The sequence below is a fragment of the Epinephelus lanceolatus genome, chromosome 7, assembly GCF_041903045.1.
Source record: "Epinephelus lanceolatus isolate andai-2023 chromosome 7, ASM4190304v1, whole genome shotgun sequence".
NCBI lineage: Eukaryota > Metazoa > Chordata > Actinopteri > Perciformes > Serranidae > Epinephelus > Epinephelus lanceolatus.
The window spans coordinates 38,110,875-38,137,018 of NC_135740.1; the positions used below are offsets into that span (position 1 = coordinate 38,110,875).

General features: G+C 40.4%; 2 protein-coding genes and 1 long non-coding RNA gene across 3 annotated transcripts in view; 1 reads left to right on the forward strand and 2 right to left on the reverse strand.

Annotated features, from left to right (window-relative positions):
- The window catches only part of LOC144463838 (uncharacterized), a 27,930-nt gene extending 25,121 nt beyond the window's left edge, over window positions 1-2,809 (reverse strand). Inside the window, exon 1 of the long non-coding RNA XR_013491843.1 lies at window positions 2,675-2,809. This is a non-coding gene — a long non-coding RNA (uncharacterized LOC144463838). The remainder of the gene's footprint in view (window positions 1-2,674) is intronic.
- Window positions 793-20,000, forward strand: etfdh (electron transfer flavoprotein dehydrogenase). The gene is made up of 13 exons (XM_033633740.2): window positions 793-1,006; window positions 1,783-1,941; window positions 3,588-3,817; window positions 4,055-4,136; window positions 4,508-4,626; window positions 5,939-6,016; window positions 6,475-6,621; window positions 6,961-7,101; window positions 8,905-9,048; window positions 12,018-12,186; window positions 12,933-13,115; window positions 13,489-13,710; window positions 19,258-20,000. The coding sequence occupies exons 1-13, from the start codon at window positions 976-978 to the stop codon at window positions 19,419-19,421; spliced, it is 1,869 nt and encodes a 622-aa protein (XP_033489631.2). The 5' UTR covers window positions 793-975; the 3' UTR covers window positions 19,422-20,000.
- Window positions 19,812-26,144, reverse strand: part of ppid (peptidylprolyl isomerase D) — an 11,602-nt gene continuing 5,269 nt past the window's right edge. Inside the window, exons 7-10 of the mRNA XM_033633741.2 lie at window positions 24,375-24,516; window positions 24,045-24,131; window positions 23,685-23,727; window positions 19,812-20,476 (exon numbers count right to left, since the gene is read on the reverse strand). Of these exons, the coding sequence (XP_033489632.1) occupies window positions 20,385-20,476; window positions 23,685-23,727; window positions 24,045-24,131; window positions 24,375-24,516 (364 nt within the window). The 3' untranslated portion in view covers window positions 19,812-20,384. The remainder of the gene's footprint in view (window positions 20,477-23,684; window positions 23,728-24,044; window positions 24,132-24,374; window positions 24,517-26,144) is intronic.

The window sequence follows — 26,144 nt, forward strand, 5'->3', positions numbered from 1 at the left end:
AGGAGAGGCCTGTGGTGTCCTGCCTCTCGGCCTGGGATGTAGGTGTTTTAAAGGTGTCTTATTTTGGGTCAGTGGTGGAGTTTTGTTCGCCCCACAGGGCCGCCTAAGGGTGGGGTCTAACATTCTGCTATCATGTAGGTGCACAGGTTTGCAGCAACCTAAACATTTCCAATAAAGTTGGTGGAAGGATAGTGAAAGACAGTGCACTATTGGATGAAACAAATTCAGTGATAGTGATTACAGATCAGAAATATAACGAAACGAACAGTTAGAGCAAATTAACTGTAAAAATTAATCAGTACGTAACAAGAAAGTATTACCAGTGAAAGACTTAAGTTGTAAGAAATGGTAAGTAGCCTACAGCTGTAGTTGGAAATCGCATCAGCCCTCAGCCAAATGCTGGTAACCTAAAGTTTTCAGTTTGCTTTATTTATTTTTTCTTTGTAATTTGTTCATGTCTATCAATTTTGTGTTATTGCTGAATGCTTAGTTGCAATTTTATCTTTATTTTTATTCATAATTGTTGTTTAAGAAGGGAGGTATCTCCATTTTTTGGTTTCCAACCTCTCCCTTCTAATTTTTTAAAATATTTTTTTGTCTTGACTTTTCTATACATACATGTGTGCGCAAATAAATAAACTAAACAACCGGTCAACAGTATCCTGGGATGACGTAACACAATCCCTGATTCCTACACGCTGTGCAGCTCAGATTTGCTGTAACTCGTCCAGAGAGTGAGGTATACAGATCTACTCTGACGCAGTTACCACTCCGCGCAGCAGCGCAGCTTTTGACGCCCTCCGATGTCTGTGTTATGAGACGCATTTTGTAAGGGTGTCTCATCATTTGTTTGCCAAGCGAGAGGGTTGCACAAGCTGTGAACTGGCAACCGAGAGAGGACACCTCGACTTCAACCCCGCTGATTAAGAAAAAAGAGAAGCCGCTGGTCAGTGAACGCATCCCAGCTGGCACATAATGTTTCCAGTCACCAGATATACAAGTAAAGGTAAGTTGGCTAATGGCTAGTTAGCTAACATGCTGTGAGTGTGCTGTGTTTGACGTGGACAGAGCCGCTAACTTTCTCACCCACAGTGTTGTCAGTTATCTTTATATCATCTATAAGCTTACTGCAGCCTGGTGTAGAGGGTTTATATATTATATCGTCGTGCCTAATAATGTTTTAGGTGTTTTACAATGCTAGCTGTACCATTAGCAGTGCAGCATGCTTATTTGTATGTTAGCATCTAGCTAAATGTAGGTTAAAGTTGAACCAATATATAGGTCACATGAACTGTGTCCTTGTCCTGAGTTGTATGTCCAAATTACACTTTTTTTAGACATGTACAGGTGTTATTAGTAGCTTGTTGTTTTGTACGCTGTGGGAAATGTTTTGCCACCCTAAAAGGATGTTTATTCGCAGCCTTGGACTTTGAGTTTAGCTCAGCTGTGGGTACCCAGAAACTAGCTAGCATGGTGCTACAGCTGCAACCTGCTGTGACAGCTGCTTGTCTTTTTCACCACATTAGCTGCCAGTGTAGTTGTTTCTTGTTCTTGTTTTGCTGTTGGGTTATTTATAAGTCCCCTTGCTATATTTTGCCACCTGGCTCAACATGTAATTATTGCATTTATTTGACATTATTCCAGTGTATCTCATCTGTGTTTTAATATTTGGGAACCAGATCAAGCTCAACCAAACCAGTGTGACCACTATCTACACAACGTACAGCCACATGCCCACCAGTTGCAGCTGGTCCTAACCGGGTGCTGTTTTCTCTCATGCAGCCCACAGGTGCATCAGGGCCTTGAAGACAGCACAGACAGAGCACGCTGCCCCTCAGATCTGCTGGACACTAAACAGGCGGACGTGCTCTTCAGTGTCGACACCACGCATCACAACACACTACACTATCCATCCTAGAGAGAAAGACTCAAGATGGGAAGGTAAGACACTGCACGATCTAGAGCAGTGGCTCTCAAATGGTGTGCAGTGATGCCAGTCCCAGGTGTGCCGTGGGATGTTGGGATAAACACATGTTATTAGAGGTGTAAATCACCAGTTTCATCATGATATGATATTATATTGATTCTTTGGACAACGATGCAATATTTTCCGATATAAAGTCTGCTACGATATGATTTCGATACGCTACGATTCAGCGGTCTGTCATCGATATTAGGTGATATTAAATGCCCATTTAACAGTCTGTTACAGAACACGCTGCCACCCCTTTCATTTTTACTTTGCCATAAGTCATATGAACAACACAAATAATAAGTATAGTAAAGTTCACATAAAACTGACTCCATTAACACAAATAAAACATCAAATGTGGTAAGTTAACTTTTAGGGCTTTCTGTGAGAGAGACCTTTCTTTAACCCAAACCATCATCTGTTTCATAAAACTTCAGGAATATCTAGCATAAAGCCCTGAAGGCAAACTTCTCCAAACAGCCATAAAACACAAATGAAGAACAAGATCATTCAACAAAAGTGTAACATTCAGTTCAGTAATAACCGTCAAGGTTCTTGGACAAAACAATTATTTTTTGCTAATCACCCATTATTAGCTTTAGCATGTTTACATTGCATAAATTAGCGTAGTGGCTAGCATACCTTTATCCTCTGCTCATAGCTGAACAAATTACATGCAGCGTTATTATGTTTCTTACTCACCAGTGGTTTAAGTCACTGCATCTCCAGACAGACAGCTCGGTTGTTTTTCAGCCAGCATGCACGTTTTTTCAGCTGAACATTGTTAAAACAGAGCAGCTGATGTTGCTAGCAAGAAGTTATTGGAGTGAGACGCTCGCCCAGGTCGTGCCCCGAGCAGTTGGGAGTTCAGTGCTGTGCCCAGGAGGCAAACTGGCACCTCTCCAGCTACCAGTCCATGCTCCATATTTGGTCAGGACGGGGACTTGAACCCGTCCTGACGTTCTAGTGTCCCTGTCAGGAGCCTAACCTGCTGTGGAGTATAATGTTTACACTGAATAAAAAAGTAACCCAATCTTCATATAACTGTTTGATTCATTAGCTGGGTTTATGATTGTATGTACAAGAGTATTTATTCTTTTTTTATTTTTTCTGCAACTCAACAAAGCTCACAGTGTACTTTTCACCGATGATATTCCTGCAATAAAACTTCTTCAGCCAGTGAGACTTACCTGCCGACTGAAAGTATTAAGAAAACCTGCAGTACCTCTTTCCTCTGACATTTTCCTGTAATGTATGGAATTGTGGCCTATAGTGTCTTGTATCATATATAGAGAAAGAGAAATGTCACCGTGGATTTGCGGTGACAGGAGGGTTTGACAGGTGGAGTTACACATGGTGGAGAATCAGTGTGAATAAGCCCAAGAAACTTGTATCTTTGCCCACTGAATTCAGCTTTGAGATTCACAAAGTTTGTCATGAGTTTCAGTGGCTTCACTGCAAAATTGGACCCTAGTTCTGCCAGTTTTTGTTCAAGGCATTGCCAGGTGTGCCACACATGGCTGGCTCCAGTTATCATCTTAAAATATTGCAAACTAAATGAGAATGCAGTGCCTCTCCCATTCTTTGATATTTCTCTCTTATGGTTCTTTCCCAGGCGTCGAAATGGAGAGGTTTGCCGACGAGGCAGATGTGGTGATAGTAGGCGGGGGCCCTGCTGGTCTCTCAGCAGCCATTCGTCTGAAGCAGCTAGCCAACGAACATGGGAAGGAGCTGCGAGTGTGTCTTGTGGAGAAGGCCTCTCAAATTGGAGCACACACCCTGTCAGGTGCCTGTCTGGAGCCCTCTGCCCTCACCGAGCTATTTCCTGATTGGAAGGAACGAGGGGTGAGTGTCTTATTCAGCAGTGAGAATTGATGAAGGCCTTATGTTTTATACAATAAGATGATGATTACCTCAGGTGCTCCATGCTGTTGTCATATGATGTGATATCTTTTGTGACTGATTGTCAGCAACGCTAAATATAACATAGCTAAACATACAGTACAGAGTGGGATACAGCACGTACACACAAATTCCTGTGAAGTCAGACTCTCACCAACACACATTGTGCTCTCACCTCAGGCACCCCTGAATACTCCCGTGACTGAAGATGTGTTCAGCATTTTAACAAAGAAACACAGAATCCCTGTCCCCATTTTGCCAGGTAAAAGCTTGTGTTCTGTTTGAATAAATGAAGGTTTGATGCTCTCTCACCCCGTTGGTCTGACAAGTCATTTACAGGTTCTGCCCTACAGTGAGGATGTGCTATTGATAACAGAGATTGACAAGTTGACATTTACCACTGGGAGAAAAGAGGCTACAAAGAGTTAGGGGGGGTTTAAAACAAAGAGAAAGGATGCGTCTGCATTTCTTCAAAGGCACAGTCTGAAAATAATCATAGGGGATGCTACATCACTCAAACCGATTTAAACTTGCTATCAAGCAAATTCTGTCTCGACAAAAAGGTGGAAAAATCACTCCTTGGCATCAAACTGGTTTGTGGGTTTGGACTTGGATCTATCTTGCCGTCTGCAGGTCTGCCCATGGCGAACCATGGTAACTACATCGTGAGGCTGGGGAACTTTGTGCGCTGGCTGGGGGAGCAGGCCGAGGAGCTCGGAGTGGAGCTGTATCCTGGTTACGCTGCAGCTGAGGTGAGACGTCCTTTGAATTCCTTTAATTTATGGTGTGACAATTGCATGCAATATAGGTAACGTAAACATGTGTTCCTTTTCTTTTCCTTTTGTACCTCTCATAATGTACTGTAGTTGGGTAGGTTGACAATGGCTGTGTAGATCATTTGTCCATGAAAAGGCACATCTTAAACCTCATTGGTTTGATTTTTGTGGCCTGATTTAGGTGCTATAATAAAGATCAAACTTAAAAACTTTTAAAAGAAAATCTACAAGTGTTTACACCACTGGGCTGAGTTTATGGGTTGGCTGGCTATTGAGACCGGTTGAATGCTGCCCCAAGACGATTGTGATTGGTTTAAAGAAGTCTAAACAAGCCCAAGTATTTTTCTCCCTGTGGAACAATGATATATGGGTGCTTCTAGACATTTCTCCAGCACTGACACATACAGCGCTGTGGAGATAGGTCTGGCTACACAAGACTAGGCCATTGCTGACTATATTGCTTTATAGATAAACTGTAAACTTGCCTACATTGTTTTTGATAAACTTAGTCCATAGTCTTCTAGTTTTATGGATTTCCATTAAGTATTTGTGGCGGCATGGTGGTGCAGTGGTTGGTATTGTCCCCTCACAGTAAGAGGGTTCCTGGTTTGAACACTGAGGTCGGGGAGCCCTTCTGTGTTGGAGTTTGCATGTTCTCCCTGTGTCAGCGTGGGTTTCCTCCAGGTGCTCCAGCTTCCTCTCACAGTCCAAAGACATGCCGGTTGATTGGTGAAGCGAAATTGCCCGTAGGTGTGGATGTGAGCATGAATGTGTTATGTGTCCCCCCTGTGATAGTTTGGCGACCTGTCCTGGGTGTACCCCACCTCTCACCCAACGTCAGCTTGTATAGGCTCCAGCTCCTCCGCGATCCCCAACAGGATAAGCGGCTACGGAAAATGAATGAATGGAGTATTACATATTGGCTCTTTAAAGGCTTTTTAATATTTCCATTCTTCTTTTCCAAACTTTTCGGGGTTCCTGGATTGCCTTTCTTGTCAGTACTGTTGTTTCCTGTTCTCCACGAGCACCCGACACAAGGTTTTGATCCAAGTGTCTATACATACAGAGCAACCAGTCGTCTCTTTTTCAACATATTAAAGTTACTTGACTTTTTTTATGTAATGTCTCCTCTATGATGAGTGCAAAAGGTGGAAAAGGTAAATCAATTTTTAGAAACTGGTCACAGACATACACATACACATTCTGTTTGTTTGTGCCTGTTCATCCATTGAAATGAAACGTGTACAGCTTCGTGCATTAACCTTTATCTGTGTTTACTTTTGTTAAGGTTTTGTTTCATGAAGATGGAAGTGTGAAAGGAATTGCCACCAATGACGTAGGCATCGCCAAAGATGGCTCCCCGAAGGTATTGTGCAGTAAAAAAAAAAAAAGATTTAATGTCACTGTCCAGCTGTAGTCCCTTTATCTCCACACAAATAGCTTTCATACATAAGGCTCTTTGAAAAGGCTGTAAAGACGAAGCAAACCAACAAAAGCAAAAGCACACCTCACACATAAAAATGTGCATTTACTGATTTCCTTCAGCAATAACACATTTACAGAATGGAGGGCTTTATAATGGTTGCCAATATTACGGTTGCAGCATTTTACCTCATCATTCAGTACATTGTCATGATAACGTAGAAACGTCTTTTCTTCTTTAGAAGGTTTGTATGTGTGTTCTTTTTCCCTTTATGTCAGATAATACCAAATGTTGTGTTCCTCTACATAAAGTGATTTCCATGTAACCATTATCTGTGTTGTGTTCAGTATCTTCTCATTCATGCAATACATATTCATGCGTCCTGTCTCTCTCTGCTTCAGGATGTGTTTGAGAGAGGAATGGAGCTCCATGCTAAAGTCACGTTGTTTGGAGAGGGCTGTCACGGCCACTTGGCCAAGCAGCTTTACAAGCAGTTCAATCTGCGTGAGAACTGTGAACCCCAGACTTACGCCATCGGCCTGAAGGAGGTAAATAACCTGCACCACCCACATAAAGGCTAATGCTGGAGAGAGTATCAGTCACCCTGTCTGCAGCCTTAATTTAGTTTTACCTTAATCTGGTTTGACTGGTCGTTCCTAACGAGTAAAGTCCATCCTGAGGAGACAGATAAAAGGGTTACTGTAATGTGTCTACACTGGGGATTCACCACTGTGTACACAGTCTGGTCAGACACTAGAAAACATAAATGCATGGAGTTAAATGGCGTGCTCACTCTTATATAGCAAAGCCGATCAATGTTAGAAAGTATCAGTGGATTTAATGAATCCTCTGCCCATCAACAACTTTTGTCCCTTTTGTTTTCTAAGTTGTGGACGATTGATGAGAAGAAATGGAGGCCGGGCAGAGTGGAGCATTCTGTGGGCTGGCCCCTAAACAGAAACACATACGGAGGATCTTTCCTGTACCACCTGAATGAAGGAGAGCCGCTGGTGGCGCTGGGCTTTGTGGTGAGTGGCTTTGTGCACGTCCTGACAGATGATGTAAACAGATGTGATGCGGCCAGTAAATAACCGCAGCTTGAGCTTTTAAGTAAACACCTGAGTCGTTTGCAGATTTACGTGATCAATGTTTGTTATTTATCCTGCAGAGGAAAAATACATACAGCCTTGAATTGATTCTTTACATTTCACTGTGAAATCTGGTGTGGAAATATACTGTACATTATCATAGTTATATTCTAACACAGCAAAAATGTGTGTCTGTGAGCTTAAAGTATGTAATTCCTTTTATCTGTTATAGTTTTAATTTAAAATCAGTTACATTTTCTGAGTCGGTCTAGTCACAATACCCCTTGTTAACAAAGTAAAAGCATGACTTAAGGAAACTTTCTAAACCAGACATGCCCAAAATCTGACCCAGGGGCGCCAACTAATTCTAGATGGCCTGAGAGTGTTCACCTCATGATGGTATACAGTTTGTAGACATTCACCAAGTAGGAACTAATGTGTTTGCATAAACATGGGTGGTAAACAAGCAAACGAATAGTTACCTAACAGCCAACGTTTCCTGCTACGTAACAATGATGGCCGCGTGTTTGCTACGTAGCCGTTAAGTCAACACTCAGGGCCGTCGCCGTCAGGAGTGGTGGAAAGTCCGATAATGATGCAAAAGGGTATTTTCAACTGCTCAAAGTGCTTTTACACTACGTGTCACATTCACCCATTCACACACACATTTACCCACTGGTGGCCGAGGCGAGCATACATGGTGACACCTGCTACTCGGTAACCATTCACACACACTCACACACCGATGGAACAGCCATTGAGAGTAATTTTGGGTTCAGCATCTTGCCCAAGGATACTTTGACGTGCGGACTGGAGGAGCCGGGGATCAAACCACAGAGTATCCAATCAGTGGATGACTCGCTCTACCTCTGAGCCACAGCCCCCCCTAATCTGACCTCCATTCAAAAAAGTTTGGACACTTCTGTTCTAAACAAACCCCCGAAAAAAAAGCGGACTTCCCTCGTACGTAAATTCAGAGGCACCACAGACAAACTTATACCTCTGACATTCTACACACATGGATTTGATCGTTTGCCCCCTCTGTGTTTTCGCAGACACGCAGACCTTTGTACTAAACTATATTTTAGTAAGCCTCTCCATGCTCCCTCAGATTTATAACTCATCACAGGCTAACCTGAGTGGACGATGAGGTCGTTGACCTGGTTTGGCTTTTATCCCGACATGCACTGTGAACTTTGGTAGCTGTGTGAAGACAGGCTGTTGCCTCTCTAGATTGTTATATAACCTGTAATTTTAATTTGCTGTGGGTTTCAAAGACGTTCTGGAGACAAAGAGGATGATAAAAAACTTGATTTGTAGTGTCAGTGCATCGTCGCAGATGTTTGAAGCTTGGCAGAAGTGCAACACTAACACAGAAGGATATGGAAAATTTAATTGGATTTTATTTTTTTCTATGCCCTATTAGATTTAGAAAATAATTAAACGCCTTACCTTTTTCGAGTTTTAATTTTTCTAAGATGTTTGTTGTTGGGACTGAGCGATATGGATAATATAAAATAAGTAAGTTCAGAAAATTATGTCACTTTACTGTTACGCAGCCTTTTAAACCAAGAAAACTCAACACTTATGATATTGAGATATCCAAATATATATATATATATATATATATATATATATATATATATATATATATGTACACACACACATCAACATCAATATCTTACCTAGCACTATGTGTTGTAGTTGTTTTTTTAATGACTGGTATTTATTTCCCCACTCCAGGTTGGTCTGGACTACACCAACCCTTACTTGAGCCCGTTCAGGGAGTTCCAGCGCTGGAAGCATCACCCCTTCGTAGCTCCCACACTGGAGGGAGGCAACAGGATTGCATATGGAGCCAGAGCACTGAATGAGGGAGGATTACAGGTACATGTCTACCTTACATATTGTCAGTATTAATAAGGATACTTGTTTGGCACAAAACTTTTTTATCAAACATGCCTGTTGTGTGAGTGCAGCTGTGTCACTGGAGAAACCACAAGACGCACTTACAGATTATATTGTGTAATACGGAGACGACCGTTGTGCATGACTCATTTACACTACAGAGTTCTTCGTCAGGGATTTTTGAAATGTGCTCCTACTTTTATATTTAACCCTTTAAAACCTGAGCAAATTAGCCCGATTCCTGTCAAGAACACACGACAAAGTCAGTGAGCAACTTTACAAAAAATTACCCAAGAAATTAGAAGTTACAGAAACTTTCCTGACAAATAGTTTTAAAAGGTAATAAAAAGCAAACAAACAAACAAATAAGGAAATAACCTGAAAAAGTGGTAAATATGATTTTAATAATACAGTTATAATAATTATAAATTCATTTTCTGGGCTTTTTCCCCTAGTTTTTTTTAATAGTTTTTTATAACCCCCCCCCCCCCCCCCCCCTCTTCTTTCTTTTCTTCTTCAGGTTATTCTTCTTGTCACCTTTTACTGTTTCCTTGCAATTTGCATGACATTTCTTGCCAAGTTTTTGAAAGGAAACCAAATCAATTTGCTCGGATTTCAAAGGTTTAAAGGCGCCTGAATGCAGCAGAACTCATCAGCACAAGTCTTCATTTAAGATGTAATTTACTCAGCAAACAAATTGATGTTGTCACGGTAGAATGACGACAGAAATCAGTAAATCATTTTTTATAAATTAATTAAATTGTTTACACTACCACTGACACATTACTGTGTGTTTGGTTTATTTATAATATACATCGAAAGCGGTCTGAAGCGGTTAGTTTGACTTCTCTAATCTGTAGTTTCAGGTGGTTCCCCAGTCTTTGTCATTTCATTACTGGTGCATTTTAATACAGAAAATCTTAATGCAAGGATAGATAACATCCTTCGATCTATCAGATATGCAGCATCACTCTTATTGGGCAAAGATTTTAGAGATTTATGAGCCAAGTTGTACCAACTGTTTCAAACATAGATTAAATTTGAAGTGCCACTATATTAAAAAGTGTGACAAGATAAAGGAGACAAGTTATTGCAGTAGGATGTCATTATACTATAGGACACAGCTGAAATATATGGGGCATGGAGAGAATGTGAAGCGGGTTTTTTAACCTGCTACAATGATCTTTGTAGCGTGTGGTTACCTGGCAGACTGTGCAGACTGAGTCTTGGAAGTGAAGCTAATATAAACTGGCACTGAATTAATTAACTGCTTGTTTTAACTACAGGATACTGTGAAATGTAATCGCTGTGTCCCTGTGCCTCTGGTGCAATGTGGTATTTAGTTTGAGCATTTTCGTTTTTACACAGTTGGTTTTTACATAGTTGTATATAGTTTTACCTGTCAGAGGGCTGCGGAGCCACGAGAAAATCAAACAGACCAGCAGCAGCATGTGGTCAGTGTAGCAGCTTCATATTATCATAATGGACCTGTTTTGCTGCAGATACGCTGCAGCAGACGTGTCATGCTGCGTCTGTGCCCCATGTATTTTGGCCATGTGTAGATAGTGCATCTGCTGCAGTGGTAAATCCAACTGGGAGCAGACCCCAAACAGGCTTATGTTTCCCATTAGGGATTATATATCCCAGCAGGTACTGGGGACACATCAGGATCCTCCACGATGAGCTGGAGCACGTGGCTTGGGAGCTGCAGAAAATAAATCACTTGATATAAATGAAGGCTCGTTCAATTCCCCTAATTTATTGGAAATTTAATCGAAGAAAATACCAACTGTTTGCTGCTCACTAACCACATGAAGCACATGACCAAATCTTGTTGTTTCCATTTAAGAAATATAAGTAAACTGAGATCTGTTGTTTCAACTGATGAACAGGAAATGATCACACATGTCTTTATGTCATCTCATACTGACAACTGTACTGCACCCTTCTCCTCACTGAGTGTGTCTGCTCTTGCTCAGCTGCAGCCAATCCAGAATGCTGCTGCCTGACTACATATAGACGCTGTCATATTACCCTATTGAGTTTCAAATTCCAAATTCTCATTCGTACTCACAGAACGTTACAAGGTCAGGCTTTCTCTTGTGTGGCTGAACTACTCAACCCATGTTCTTCAGCTGGCTTTCTTGAATCGAATACGCTGAATTTGTTGTCTGTCCTTCGCTCTCGCCTTAAGACCCGTGGCGATCGAGCTTTTGTACACTATCAGTCAAAAAAATCACAGCAAACTACTACAAGAACAGGACAAAGGGAACAAAGGCAGAAGGAAAACAATGTAGACGACCATTCTTCATGGTACAACATCAAACTGTTTATTATATTATGCACATTAGTTGACACCTCAGATGATAAGAAACGGTGCAGCTCATCAGTGCGTCAGGTTACAGCGGTCTAAGTGCCCCATATGTTCATGTCATGTCTCTGAGGTTGTAACAGAGTCTTTCATAGGAGGAGTTTTTAGACATTTCGTCAAACCACTCCTTCACCGATATATCTCCTTTAGTTTTCCAACGCTGCAGCACTGTCTTACATCAGGTAATAAGTGCTATCCTGCACAAAATTTGGTGACTGTTAAGCCCACTTCCCTTTGGCAGCACATCTAATAGACAAAGTATTGGCGTCGGTACAAGTGTAGAGGACATCACTGTATTGATGAAGGTAGTACATGGCTCACAGTCACTTTGTCTTCTATGTTTTCTTTCTTGTTGTCTCATGCCTTTGTGAAGCACTTTGTGACCTATGTCTGTGAGAAGTGCTATGTAGATAAATTTTACTTATGTTTTTCATTTAAAGCTCAAAATATCCAGTAGAATTATGGACAGGCTGCACAGCGACTAAATTCTTAAAATGCATTTAGAAGTGTACGATCTCCGAAAGTCAAAGGCAGGCAAGTTGAAAATGGGCATGACCTCTCTCTTCTTCCTCTCCAGTCTATCCCAAAGTTGACATTCCCCGGAGGGCTGTTGATAGGCTGCAGCCCCGGCTTCATGAACGTCCCAAAGATCAAAGGCACCCACACAGCGATGAAGAGCGGCATGCTGGCTGCCGAGGCCATTTTCCCCAAAGTCACAGCAGAGGAGCCGGAGTCTGAGACAGCAGGTAGAGAGCTTAAGACACATTAATAGTCACAATAGAAGCACCAGTAGCTGTTTGTATTTAATTCAAGTTACTCAGAAACCATGCCAAACAGGGTGTAGACAACTCTGAAGTTACAGAATAACAAACACTGCAACAAGGCTGGGTAACAGGTCATGTCAGGTGTGGCAGCATTTGCAGGTATAAAGGTTCAGGCAATAAACTCTTTAAATATGAGTTTCCCAAGCAGCCAGAGGAAACTCAGCTGAGGTTTGAGGGGGACAAATTCTTGCAGGTCTATCAATCAGAAAGTGTTAATAAAACTGTCAGAGGGAACAGTCTCAAGGATCATGACAAAAGTGGCACTATGGTGACTTATTTACTTCACAGTTAAAGTCATTTTTTTATGGTATTGTGCTGGTTTATGCGCCAGAGTTTGAAATGATCAGCCTCTCAAACTTCAGCCACCACCCCAGTTTTATTGAGGTGGATGCAATTTAATGCTTCTCAAACTACAATGAATGAAATCGCAAATACAACTGCGTTATACCTGAAACTGAGTCCTTGTTGATAAGGAAAGTCCACGTCCCTGACTGTGTTAGTGGAGGGATTTTGTGATTATATACAGGTGCTCGTTTTTAAATCTTGACTTTACAAGGTCAAAATCAGTCGAGGCTTTGTGCTGGAAATGTGCATGTACATGTCAACACAACAACAGCAGAGCAGAAATTAAATCCTTCCATTTATTTTTCTTTTTTAAATCCTCCCAGGACTCCATGTACCGGAGTACGCTGAAAACTTGAAGAGCTCGTGGGTGTGGAAAGAGCTGCATTCAGTAAGAAACATCAGACCGTCCTTCCACAATTACTTTGGCCTGTACGGTGGCATGGTCTACACGGGAATCTTCTACTGGATCTTTAGAGGAAAAGAGCCGTGGACGCTTAAACACTGTGGTGAGTATCACGGAGCAGAATCTCTCTGTATATATCTCTCTAATGGTACAACCTAGCAGGAGGAATAAAGAAAGATCAGTTGTAGAGAAAAGAAAGCTCATGTTCGATGGAGTCAGTGTGAAGAAGAGTAATAAGCAGCAGTGAAATGAAAAGAACTGAGGTAGATAAGATGTTTTTTTTATTCTGAAAGGTTTTAAACGTGGTATAAAAAGCATAAAGCACATTGAGAAATTTGTAATGTTGTCAGTTGTGCTGCTGCAGATCAGCAGCACGTCACATAACCAGTGGTTTTCCCTCAGGTCAGGTATGAAGTCACTTTATCTCAGCAGAGAAAATCAACATTTTGTAACCGTCTCTGCACAATCTGTCTCAGGCCTCGATGCACACCAGCTGAAACCGGCCAAAGACTGTACTCCCATTGAATATCCCAAGCCCGACGGCAAGATAAGCTTCGACCTGCTCTCCTCCGTGGCTCTGAGTGGCACCAACCACGAGGGGGACCAGCCCCCCCACCTGACCCTGAAGAATGACAGCATCCCGGTAGAAAGGAACCTGGCCGTATTCGACGGGCCTGAGCAGCGTTTCTGCCCTGCAGGTAACATCATCATTCCTCATGAAGAGCATCCCCCACACAATGTGTCAGGGTGCTGATAAGAGTTAATCTTTACCACAGACTGCAGCCAAGAAAGGAAATTCAACTTTTCATTGCATCTAATGTCACACCAATATAAAGTCACAAATGAATCAGGACTTGTAAGCACAGGTCACATGCACTCACAGGGGCTGTATTTAGGAGGTTAACTGATCTTAGCTGAAACAATTAGTCAATGAAAAGAACATTTATCTGCAACAGTTTTATAACTAATCTCCAGTCAGGTCATTTTTCAAGCCAAAATGATGACCGTTCTCTGGTTCCTCATGTTTGGCTGATTATCTTTGGCTTTTGGGCCGATGGATCAAGCAATATAAATATGTCAACTTGCACTGAGTACATCAGAGGGACAGCTCATGTTAGATGTTTTGGAGATAAAGTCAGACTGAGATGGTTTGGACATGTTCAGAGGAGGGTTAGTGAATATATCAGTAGAAGGATGCTGAGGCCTAGAGGAAGACCAAAGAGGAGATTTATGGATGTAGTGAGAAAGGACATGATGTCAGCTGGTGTAAGAGAGGGTTAGATGGAGGCAGATGATTCGCCTGTGGCCACCCCTAAAGGGAACAGCCGAAAGAAGAACTTGCACTGTAGGAACCACAAGTTCTTTTTTTAATTCTTATTTCTGATGTCTTCATAAACTTTCAGTCGAGAAGCTTATTAGAAGAATAGATTAATTAAAGAACATTAGTTGCAGCCCTGACTTCATTTATATTACACTTGATAGTGTCTGTGCCAGCTGTTAAAATTTACACCATGGTGCTCACACCAGTTTAGGTAGGGCTGCAATCAATGCCAACAACTTTTCATAGTGAATTATTCGTCCAATTAATCATTCAGTCCAGTGATTTTCACACTTTTTGTGCCTGAAGAACACCCGTATTTATATCTGTGCATAATAGACTTTATAACATGTGTTATCATTCTTATCATGAAACAAATTATTGTTTTTATTTATGAATATCAAATAACAATTGACAACCGACCATTACTCATGAAATATTTATGAACAAAATGTTTCAAGAATTCATTTTAAATGTTTTAAAATCACATCAAAGCACCAGTAACATCCATTTAAAAGGTAAAGAATGTAAGACTAGTCCATACCCACTGAGTGCACAGTTGCCCACGTACAGTTTCACATGATGTGTGTTTGGGATACATGTCATAGGAAGTTGCAGATTAAATAGTCAACTGAACCCATTAAGAAGAGCAATGTATTCAGACACAGTTGTGAATTTGATAGTACGATTGCTTTATTGAAAGTACAGTAGTACCATTGCCAATAGTGGGATAGTTAGTGGGCTAAAACTGTACATTAGTAGTTGAGGTAGCACGTTGAAAGGCAGATAGTTAAAGTGTTTATATGTTGTATTGACTCTGAAGTGGGGCGCACTGGTAGTTCACATGGGAAAGGTGCGGCTAGCCCTTGTTGCAGCAGCATACCATGCCATGACTTAGTCATACCAAAAATTAGAAAAGAAAAACAAACATTGGTCCACAGGGGGAGCCACAGCAATCGGTTGCATTTCAGCTTTTTTTAAGCATTTTTCTGTTGTTATAGCGCCACCCAGTTGCCAATTAGAGTTAAATTTCTCCAGTCACCTTGAGGCGTCCTGTTCTACATATCTACAAAGTTTAGCAAGAATCGATATGGCGGTTAGGCCTAGATAAGAAATTAGCTCTCTAGCGCCCCCATTTTGTTTGATGGGGTCAATAATGGAGGGGTCCCCTCAGATTATGTGTGGTCATATGCCTACAAAGTTGCGTGGTGATGGGTGAAACCCTTGAGATGTTATACACCTTTATGTGATGAGCCACGCCCTCCGCAATATTCATTGCCTTATAGAAGCTCAGTTTTAGTAAGTTTTACAACTTTTGCCAAGAGGGAACTTTAGATATTGGTCCCTAGATTATGTTCACCCAGTTTCATGCAGATCGGTCAAACTTCCTAGGAAGAGATCGATTTGAAGTGTTTTTCAAAAAATTCAAAATCTATCGGGAAATCGGGAAATCTATATAACCGGGAGCTTATGGGTTCTTGAGGCAAATGTGTTCCTCATGAGGAGAGACATCTCTGTGCAAAGTTTCATGTCTCTACGACACACGGGGCATGAGATATGCCCATTCAAAGTTTGCAATTTCAATCGGTTGCTATAGCACCCCCCTTTGGCCAATTGATGTAATATTGCTTCATTGGCATCCTCCCATGACCCTCTACCACTGTGCCAAATTTCACATGGATTGACCAAGTCAGTGAGGAGAAAAACGAGGAACAGACACACAGCCACACCCACAGACAGAGTTTTAGTCGTTATATAGTAAGATAATGTGATGTGTCACACACTTATACTTCCCTCACATAAACAGCAACAAGTTGGTTCCATGTGAAGGTTTTTTGAATTAAATTAACTCCGTTGTCATTAACACACAGGTCCGAAATGCACACATGCACAAACAGGACAAAGTGGAGGGATGTCAGAGTGAGAGGGCTGCCTTGGTCGGGCGCCCCGAGCAGTTGGGGGGTTCAGTGCCTTGCTCAAGGGTACCCTGGCAGTGCCCAGGAGGTGAACTGGCACCTCTCCAGCAACCAGTCCATGCTCCGCATTTGGTCTGGACGGGGACTTGAACCGGCAACCCTCCGGTTCCCAACCCAAGTCCCTATGGACTGAGCTACTGCCCCCCAGAAAAGCAGCAAATCCTCACTTTTGCGAAGCTTGAACCAGCAACTGTTTGAGTTTTCTTTACCAAAACTTACCAAATCAATAAGCTTTGGCTCGTGGGTCAGTTGTTGTTGGCTATCAAACATGTCTCCTCTTAACTCATCAAATCTTGTGCTTTGAGAAAAACTAGATGGTCCAGGTTGTGCTCTTACTCCACGCAGATTGAACAGAAGTGTGATTTGAGAGGGAAAGAAGTTCCAGGCATCCCTGTGGGAAACGACCACTACACTAGAAGAGGAAATGTTTCCATCTTTGTATAAACAACAAACATCCTGGTGGGAACATGCTGGACTCTGATGAGAGCATGCTCCAGGGTCGTTTAGATTCTTCTATGAATGGCAGCCTAATTTTCAGCACTGTGTAGCTATTAGGAGAAATATGTCATTTTGACAGATAAGATTAAAACAGAGCAGAAAACACTGCAACACCTCACCTCTAACATGTGATCTGATGTGACTTCACTGGAGCTGCTACTGATGTAGACGCCATCGTCTTAATGAATGCAATGAAAACATGTTGGTTGAATTTAAACCTTTCTGAGAGCACTGTGTGTTGAGGCAATGTCTCCAGATAAAGACAAAGAAGTATTCACCTGGCTCCTTTTTAAATGCTGTGGAAACTTAATGTTTATTCACACAGACAAATGACAGCGAGACAGTTGTGTGTGTTTGTCAGGACAAAGAGAAGGGGAAATTGGATAAAGCAGGACATCAATTACCATAGCAACTCTGCAGCTTTGGGTTAGGAAGGTTAATTATTTTTATAATTAGTTATGGGCTCGGCATTGTTGGCTGGCGTGAATCAACAGTGTCTTTCAGAAACATGTAAATGGTGTTTGTGGCAAAAAGCAGCAGCTGAACCTTGTTTTATTATCTAAACATTCATTGACATCTTTTTCCCTTCAGAGTCTAAAGGATGCTTTGCTGTTTTTCAATCCTGACCACATAAACCGTATTTATAGCCACAGACAGATTTGTTTTCTTTGCAGAGGTAATTAAGCCGCCGCAGCATCTCAGTTGTGCAGATAGTGCAATAACACTAAAGTGTGTGTAAAGCTTTTTAATCAGTTTGCCGTGACATGTGGCCGCAAGACCCTGCAGATCTTCCTACTTGTACTAAACGACGTCCTTTTAAAAACTGGAACTTTGGTGAAAAGACACTTGTGTTTTTTTAAAACCTGCAAATGACATCAAACTATCAGGCTCCAGCTATAACTTCAACTTTCTCCGTAGCTGTTTTCATTGGCAGCAGCAGACTTGTGTTCTAAACCAGCTTGGATCAATGTCAAAAAGAGAGCAGTGAAACAGGCCTGAGTGACTGTACGTGTCTTAGTCCTCCTCCTAGCCCTTCCCCTGATGATACTGTGTTCACTCTCCAGGGACGAGGCAGTTAGGCCAAAAGTCTGGTGTTAAGCTTCTCTTCAAAACGAAGAGTTTCAGATGCGTCCTAACAAAGTTCACTCAACATATTTCCTGTCAGGTTTTATCGCTGTTGTTTCTCCTTGGTAGCAGCTGAGACAGAAAATGGCAAATATTTCTAAATAAAAATCTTACAGACAGCATGTTTTGTTTTCCTGGAGACAGGCTGTACTGTGAAGCTCCTGCAATTCTGCTTCTCCTTCAATGGCTGTAATACTTTTTCAGAAAGCAGGAATTAAGTACATAATACATATTCAACATATGCAAAGTGTACTGTCAAAGCTTGGCATGGAGAAACGAAAAAGTATGACCCCAAATTGCGGAGTTGCTGATTTTCAAAGGACAAATATCACGTGACCTCTGTGAGTGGTGAAATATGGCTGGTTATTTGTGGTGGGATCTTAACTTGACACATTTTGGACATCGCAGATTCACATGGGATGAAGTTCACAGACAATCTCAGCAATTATAGTAGAGGTCCCAGTGTTCCTACAGCCTAAGGCAAGGTAAAATTAATCCAGTTTAAGACTTTTTTTAATGCTACTCTTAAGTTTTTTTAATTTATGGTTAAGGACAGTCCTTCCCAAATGTCTAATGTAACATCAAACATGACTTCTTTGGTCCAGTGAAAAAGTTAGTCGGCATTTATTGCCAAATTTCGTGATTTTGTGTCTCTCACTCTGCATGTGAGATTCCACTGCCTTAATACCGAATACAAATTTAAGAAAATGGTTCAGTAAATGATTTAAAAACATAGAACAAGATGGTACCAGTTATTTTTAGATTTTACAATGCAACATCAGAAAAATGAGATTCATAAAATCAAAAGACTTATCAACTTCAATTAAGGCCTTATTTTTAGATTAAGGAATTCAATGTAGTGGTGTAGTGGTTAGCATGGTCACTATACAGCAAGAGGGTCACTGGTTTGAACCCAGGTGAATGTGAGTGTGAATGGTTGTCTGTCTCTATGTGTCAGCCCTGTGATAGTCTGGCGACTTGTCCAGGGTGTACCCTGCCTCTCACCCAATGGCAGCTGGGATAGGCTCCAGCCCTCCCGCGACCCTCAAGAGGATAAGCATTTTTAGAAAATGAAAACTTTTCAAGGCTCTGTGGGAACTCTGTTATAGTAGATCTGTGCAGACAGGGCTTTAGAAGAAACGCTGCACATCAAAGTGTATCTTTTTTTTTAACAACAGTAACATCATTCAGGCAGCAGCTGGCAAACTGTCGACAGTGAGGTTGGAACTCACTGAATACCCGACCAGAACAGAAAGTGGAGCTCAAAACTTGCAGAAATATTCCACATCCTTTGTCTCTATGCGTCTAACTCGTTTATTTCTCTCCAGGTGTGTACGAGTACGTTCCCCTGGAGACAGGAGAGGGGATGCGATTGCAGATCAATGCTCAGAACTGTGTCCACTGTAAGACCTGTGATATCAAGGACCCGAGCCAAAACATCAACTGGGTGGTGCCTGAGGGCGGCGGCGGACCAGCCTACAATGGAATGTGAACATCCAGTTTCATTTTTTAAACTTTTTATGTCTAGAAACATAACTGTAAAGTATCACGCATTTTTGCAGTACATGCCAGCGATGGCAAACGTGCCTAAGTATGGGACAGATAATAACTATAGAGCTGTTTTTGAGGGTATACATAATAAAATCTGCTAAAAGGATGTTAGACATTAAAGTGAATTCTTAATTTATACAGTGAGACAGTTTATGTGGTACAGGCTTTATAAAACAATGCAAAATATAGGACCATATGTAACAAGTTTTATCTATAAAATCCACAATATGGGTATTTGAAATAGTTCAAAAGTAAACTGTTTTGTGTTTGAACAACTACTTCACTGACTGTAACTACAGAATCTTCTGTAACTGAACAAACGCACAAGCTCTTCTCAAATTAAAGTTTATTTCAACAATTTTCCAGGTATATTTGGACAGTATTCCATCCGCACAATATTGTACATAAAACCACTGGCTGATAATAATATCACAGTAATGAATGAAGAACTCGACTGTTATCCTTATTGTTTTATTGATCTCTGTAAAAAACATAAATAAAAACAGATGGATGGATTGTATGTGGCCAAGGGCACTGTATCAAAATTCCTACCATGACACAATTTAACATACACAACTTTTGCTATGCTGATCTACTTCCAAACCCCAGAACAAGGACCGTTGTCGGGTGTTCACCCTGTTCTGTCAGAGCCGTGGAGTCAGCCATGCATCAGACTTTTCATTACAGTGAAGACACTTGTCAGAATCAAGACAGGTCGAAGCTTACGATTGTTAATTTCCCTTAAAACAACACAGACAGTGAGTAATGTGCTCGCTTGAAAACATATGGAGGACCTGCCAACTGAAAATACTGTACACGTTCACCTGGTTACGGACTCCTTATCTGAGTGCAGCTTCCCACCTGGAGATGGTTTCAAATATTGATAAACGTTACTAACGAGAACTCAACTGGCAAACATCTTGGCATAGATTTTCTTCTCTTTCTCCTTCTCCTCCTGGATTTTCAGCTGAACCCTCTTCATCTCGTTGCTGATAGCTGTCGGAAGAAAACATTTTGAATTAGCTCAATGAATGAAATGTTCAAGCATAGTTTTTCCTCATGTGTCCATCTTGTGTCTAGCTGCACACTGCCACTTTAAAGATAACTTCCTCCTGATGCCCACGGAGTTTGAAGTACACTGATTGCCCTTATCTCCTCGCTGACAGCCAACAAGCTTCTGCTTAAAACATCAGCACTCCAGATTTGCAGAGAACCCTGTTCCACCCCGTACACTCAAGCTTTTAGATCAGGGGTGTCACGCTCATTTTCGATCAGGGGCCACATACAGCCCAGTTTGATTTCCAGAGAAGTTCATTCTGAAAACATTCATCCATTTACAAAACAGATGATGAACAGTCTGCGATACCCTACAAAAAATATCTGCAAATGCAACAGCACGTCAGTTTTTCCTCTTTCAGTCAAGCTTCTACTCACTTACATTACATGTGCATTTTTAAAAATAATTTTCCACTTAAGTAGAAGCTGTTGAAGCAGCAGGTGAAGTCGTCCCGTCATATTGTTTTAAGATAGAAGTCTGATACAGATTGTTTTGTGCTGAAGCTGCTTGTTAATATATCTTTGAATCTGACCACAGTGAGTGTTCATTGTTATTTCACAGAGCTGTGTTCTGGTCAGGGTGAAAAGCCTCTTCAGCAGCATTTTACATGAAGTATCTACTCACTGTTTAAACCTGACACCTCTCAGCCTCCACAGGTGCATCAATATCGTGTGTGCAAAGTCATCTCGTGGGCTGAATTGCACCCTTGTTTTAGATATTAAGGGAAGGTTTATTGCATTCAAATTGCGCCTCGAACAAACAGACTGACCCAGTGGTTCCCAACCTTTTTCCACAAGGGACATTATTTCTGTAATTTCAATTCTATTACATTCAATGTATAACAATAAAACACATAACTAATAAACTGTATATTCACCCAGATGCTGATACTGCAGTACAATTAGCAATTAAAATGAATTGAGAGCAGCTTATTTCCCATAAATATGACATCAGAGATGAGACTTCTTGATACTTGTATGAACCTTTTACAAGATTCTCTGTATTGCGTTCTTTGTTCATAATAATCACACACACGCAACAGGCTTCTATTTTAAGAAATTCAGTTTTCCTCTTCCATCTGACGTGTCTGTGCTGTTAGCAAGACGAAGCTGTTTTACACAGATTGAAGCCTCAGGCTGTGTTCAGGTCTTCACCGTGCCCCCCTGACATTTGTTGTAAATTTATATCTTGAATAATTACCTGACCTTTAAAAATAACAATTTCACTTAGTTTCCACAGAAATGAATTGAATGCTGAAATGTGACCTGCTGGATAATAAAACATTTTCTTACACCCCTTAATATCAAGAAGGCCTCGAGAGTCCACGTGAAGCTTTGGTGACCCCTAGTGGGGGGTTGGGAACCAGTGGACTGACCAATAGCTACCAGTATGATAAAAGATTGAGTGACTGGGACATGGCAGCTAAAAAATACCAGACATGCTGCTTATGGCAAGCCGTTTTAACATTTAATCGCTAGACTGGATATTCATTACTGATATCTGCAACATAATTTTGCCTAGTCAAAACTCTTATTCAAGATATCCCTAATTAGATTTTGCCTAGTCAAAACACTAATTACAGATATCTGTAATTCAGTTTTGACTAGTAAGATTCAAACTATTTTTGCCATTCATGTGTATGGGGTTTGTCATTATAGATATCTCCAATGTAGTTGCGGATATCTGCAATTGTTATTGCGGATATCTGCAACTGAATTGTGGATATCTGTAATTCCAGTTTGAGATATCTACAATTTCATTTTGACTAGTCATAATTCAAGTTCAAGATATCTTTAATTATCATCAATTGAAGATATCTACATGGTCCTTTCTAGATATCTTGAATTGAGTTTCAGATAGTCAGAATGACGTTGTAGATATCTTGAATTCGAATTATGACTAGTCAAAATGACGTTATAGATATCCGCAACTGAATTATGACTAGTCAAAATGACGTTATAGATATCCGCAACTGAATTATGACTAGTCAAAATGACGTTGTAGATATCTAAAATTACAGATATCTGTAACTGTAGTTTTGACTAGTCAGAATGACATTATAGATATCTGTAATTCAGTTTTGACTAGTCAGAATAACGTCAGATATCTGTAATTCAGTTTTGACTAGTCAAAATGACGTCATAGATATCTGTAATTCAGTTTTGACTAGTCAAAATGACGTCATAGATATCTGTCATTCAGTTTTGACTAGTCAGAATGACGTTATAGATATCTGTCATTCAGTTTTGACTAGTCAGAATGACGTTACAGATATCTTAAATTAAAATTCATACTAGTCACAATGACGTTATAGATATCTATAATGGTAATTCCGGATAGTCGGACTTAGTGATTAAATGTTAAAACGGCTTGCCATATGCTGCTACCAAAGTGAAAATAACCACATAAACACCACTGTCATGTAAATAGACTCAGTTCATTAGAAATTGGATCTCTCCCCCCTTCATGCTGGAAATTGTCTAGGCAAAAAGCTCAAAGAATAATCTTAAAAAAAGATGGATGTCCCTGGTAAAGACTTTGATCAGTACAAAAGTATGAATTAATTATTCTTGAACGACACTTGTGTACACTAAAATACTTAGAGCATTACAGGCTGTCTTGTGCCAGTGAGTTTGAGATACAAGTAGATAAAGTGTCTGTTTAAAAAAAGAAACTGAAACCAAAATATCCTTTTTTGCTCGACTGCATCAGGTTTCAACCACTGGTCGCTGAGGGAGTTTTAATATTACATCAGAGTCGTCTGTCTTTAGCTGTTAGTGTTTTTGTTTGCTTCAAAATGATCAGAGCTCAGGAAGTTAATGTAGTTATATATCCTTAAAACTGGTCTTTGATAATGTTTTGGTTGCATGCTGCTCACACAGAAAACGGCCACTTAATTCCCCAATAAAGCTCAATTAGGAGGACCAACAAACAAACAACAAACAGAACATTTTTTTCTGCAGTCCTGGACTGTTTTTCTTCATGAGCTCGCATAAGAAGTTTGAATAATCTATGTGATTATGCATAAAATGTTCAAATGAGTTAACTAAATGCAAATGAGGGGGAGAAGGAGGAAAGTATTTGCAGCACTCTCAGCATGAGTAAGGGCTGAGCAAACAGCAAAAGTGTTAGAGACAGATTACCCACCTTTGTCTTCTGGAGCTATTCCCTGAGCTTTCTTCAGGTCAATCTGGAAAGTACGGAGACACAATTAGGTAGGTCAGACTGACCTCAGGCTGCTCCAAATACTCAACATCTCCAAAATCAGTGCACCTGGATTATAGTTTATATAAACTAGGACACGTTGCAATCAAATAAATAAGCATAGTTATTTGCGTCAGTCAAATGCTGACCTACAATACAAAAACTGCTGTATAGATCCAGGTTGCCCACAAATACAGACAATGATCATTCTCTAGATGTTGAACTGTCGTGTTGTAAGGTCTCTTGTTCAAAAGGCTTCTGATTTTTTAAATTTAATGAGCGAGGTGCTTGTGTGAATGTTACCATGGCTTTGCTGTTTTCCTTTAACCCCTGCCAGGCCTGGGCCCTCCGGAAAAGTGCCTTAGTGTTCGCTTGGTCCAGCTCCAGAGCCTGGAACACAGAAATGCACATCAGAGATTAATCCTCCTTTAATATTCTATTAGAGCTGTCAATACTAGTTTGTGACTTCAGTATTTTTTAGAGCTCGTTATATTTCCCCAAACACTAAAATTTATCCTGCCAGAAGTCAAAGTATGTTGGACAACTGTAAGTACAAGATATTTTGAGTACTACCACTAACTTAACATTCCCTTACTCACTTTTAGAACACATAAGTCCCACTAACAGATTTACCTCATTGCAGCTGTCCACAGCGTCCTGCCACAGCTGCATCTTCAGATTACACGCTGCTGTGTTGAGGAAGCAGCTGAGGGCCGTGGGCTCCAGCTTCCGCTGCGCCTCCTCCTCCAGCAGCTCCCCGCTCACCTCCAAGTACCTGCAGAGGTAAAAATCAAACTCATTAGTGGTGATAGAACAGAAGCAACTTGTTGCCTATTCACAAACATTGTTGCTTATAATCTGTCACAAAGTGGTTTCTGCACACTCTTCCTCCAGTTTCTTATTTGTATATGAACTTATTTATGCAGACAAGTGTGACCATACTGCATTTAAAAGCACCCTCTCACTGAGAGACACTTCATTTAACAGAGCTAGCACTGAAAACAAGCAGGGTTACTTATTTCCATTTAAGAATAATGCTTGTGATATTCCATATTTTTATTACTGTCAACAAATCCCATTAAAAGACCAAAACCAACAACGAATTATCCTACTAACAAGTATGGCTGGGTGACATGGCCTATAAATATTAGTGCAATATTTTTAGGTTATATCACAATACAAAACATATATCTCATTATTTTGAAATCTCCTTTAAACTACTGTATAATAGTGAACTACTAAATAAACTACAGTAACAATAACGTTAAAGAAAGCACGATTATCATAGTCAAATGAAGTACTGTTAAAATAAAGTTAAATAAAATACTGTTTTAATAAAGTTAAATAAAATACTGTTAAAGTTAAATAAAACACCGTTTTAATAAAGTTAAATAAAATACTGTTATAATGAAGTTAAATACTGTTTTAATAAAGTTAAATAAAATACTGTTAAAATAAAGTTAAATAAAATACTGTTATAATGAAGTTAAATACTGTTTTAATAAAGTTAAATAAAATACTGTTATAATGAAGTTAAATAAAATACTGTTTTAATAAAGTTAAATAAAATACTGTTATAATGAAGTTAAATAAAATACTGCTATAATAAATAAAATACTGTTATAACAAAGTTCAATTAAGTGCTGTTATAATATAAATAAATAAGTGGAACCACTGGTGCTTTTATTCTGAAGCACACAGCTCGTCTCAGGACAGAAGTGTCAATATATTTGATGTGAACTTGAAGCTTCTGGTTAACAGTTAGCTTTTAGCAATTAGCGTTACAGCGGTGCAATTAAACATGAGGACGTATTCACTGTGAGCAGGAAACAAACTAACAGCCCTTTAGTTCATACACTAAAATTTGAAAGTCACAGTGATACTCTGTGGTCTCAAAATGCAACTAAACGGTCGCAGTCTGGAGCCCTGCAGATATAAAAACACACGCCCTGCCTTCTCCCACACTGTCGCCAAGGAGAGAGTGGTCTGGATGGGCATATAATTTGTATATAGCCCACCTGTGTAGCCAAAGTCTGAAAGAGCATAACATGACATGGGCAGTGTAGTTTATTTAGACTCCCACATACACCTCATCATGCTGCTGTATACATCTAATCCACAGTGCCCAGCACACGCTCTATTTACTCCTGTTTGAGTGAAGTTTGCCAGCAACTGTTTTAGGAAACCACTGCCATTTTAAAATTTTTTTAAAAGAGTAATGTCTTCAGTAGTTACAGATGGGCTTGGGGTTGGGGTTGGTTGGGATAAAAAAAGGGTGGTTGGTTTTGGTCTTTTTCTAACTGTAAGACAAATATTAAATTAGGAAACCCTTGTCATTTAAATGTAGTCACTATGTTTGCTGTTTAGCTGTGTTATATTTGAGCAGTACAGCTCTATAAACTG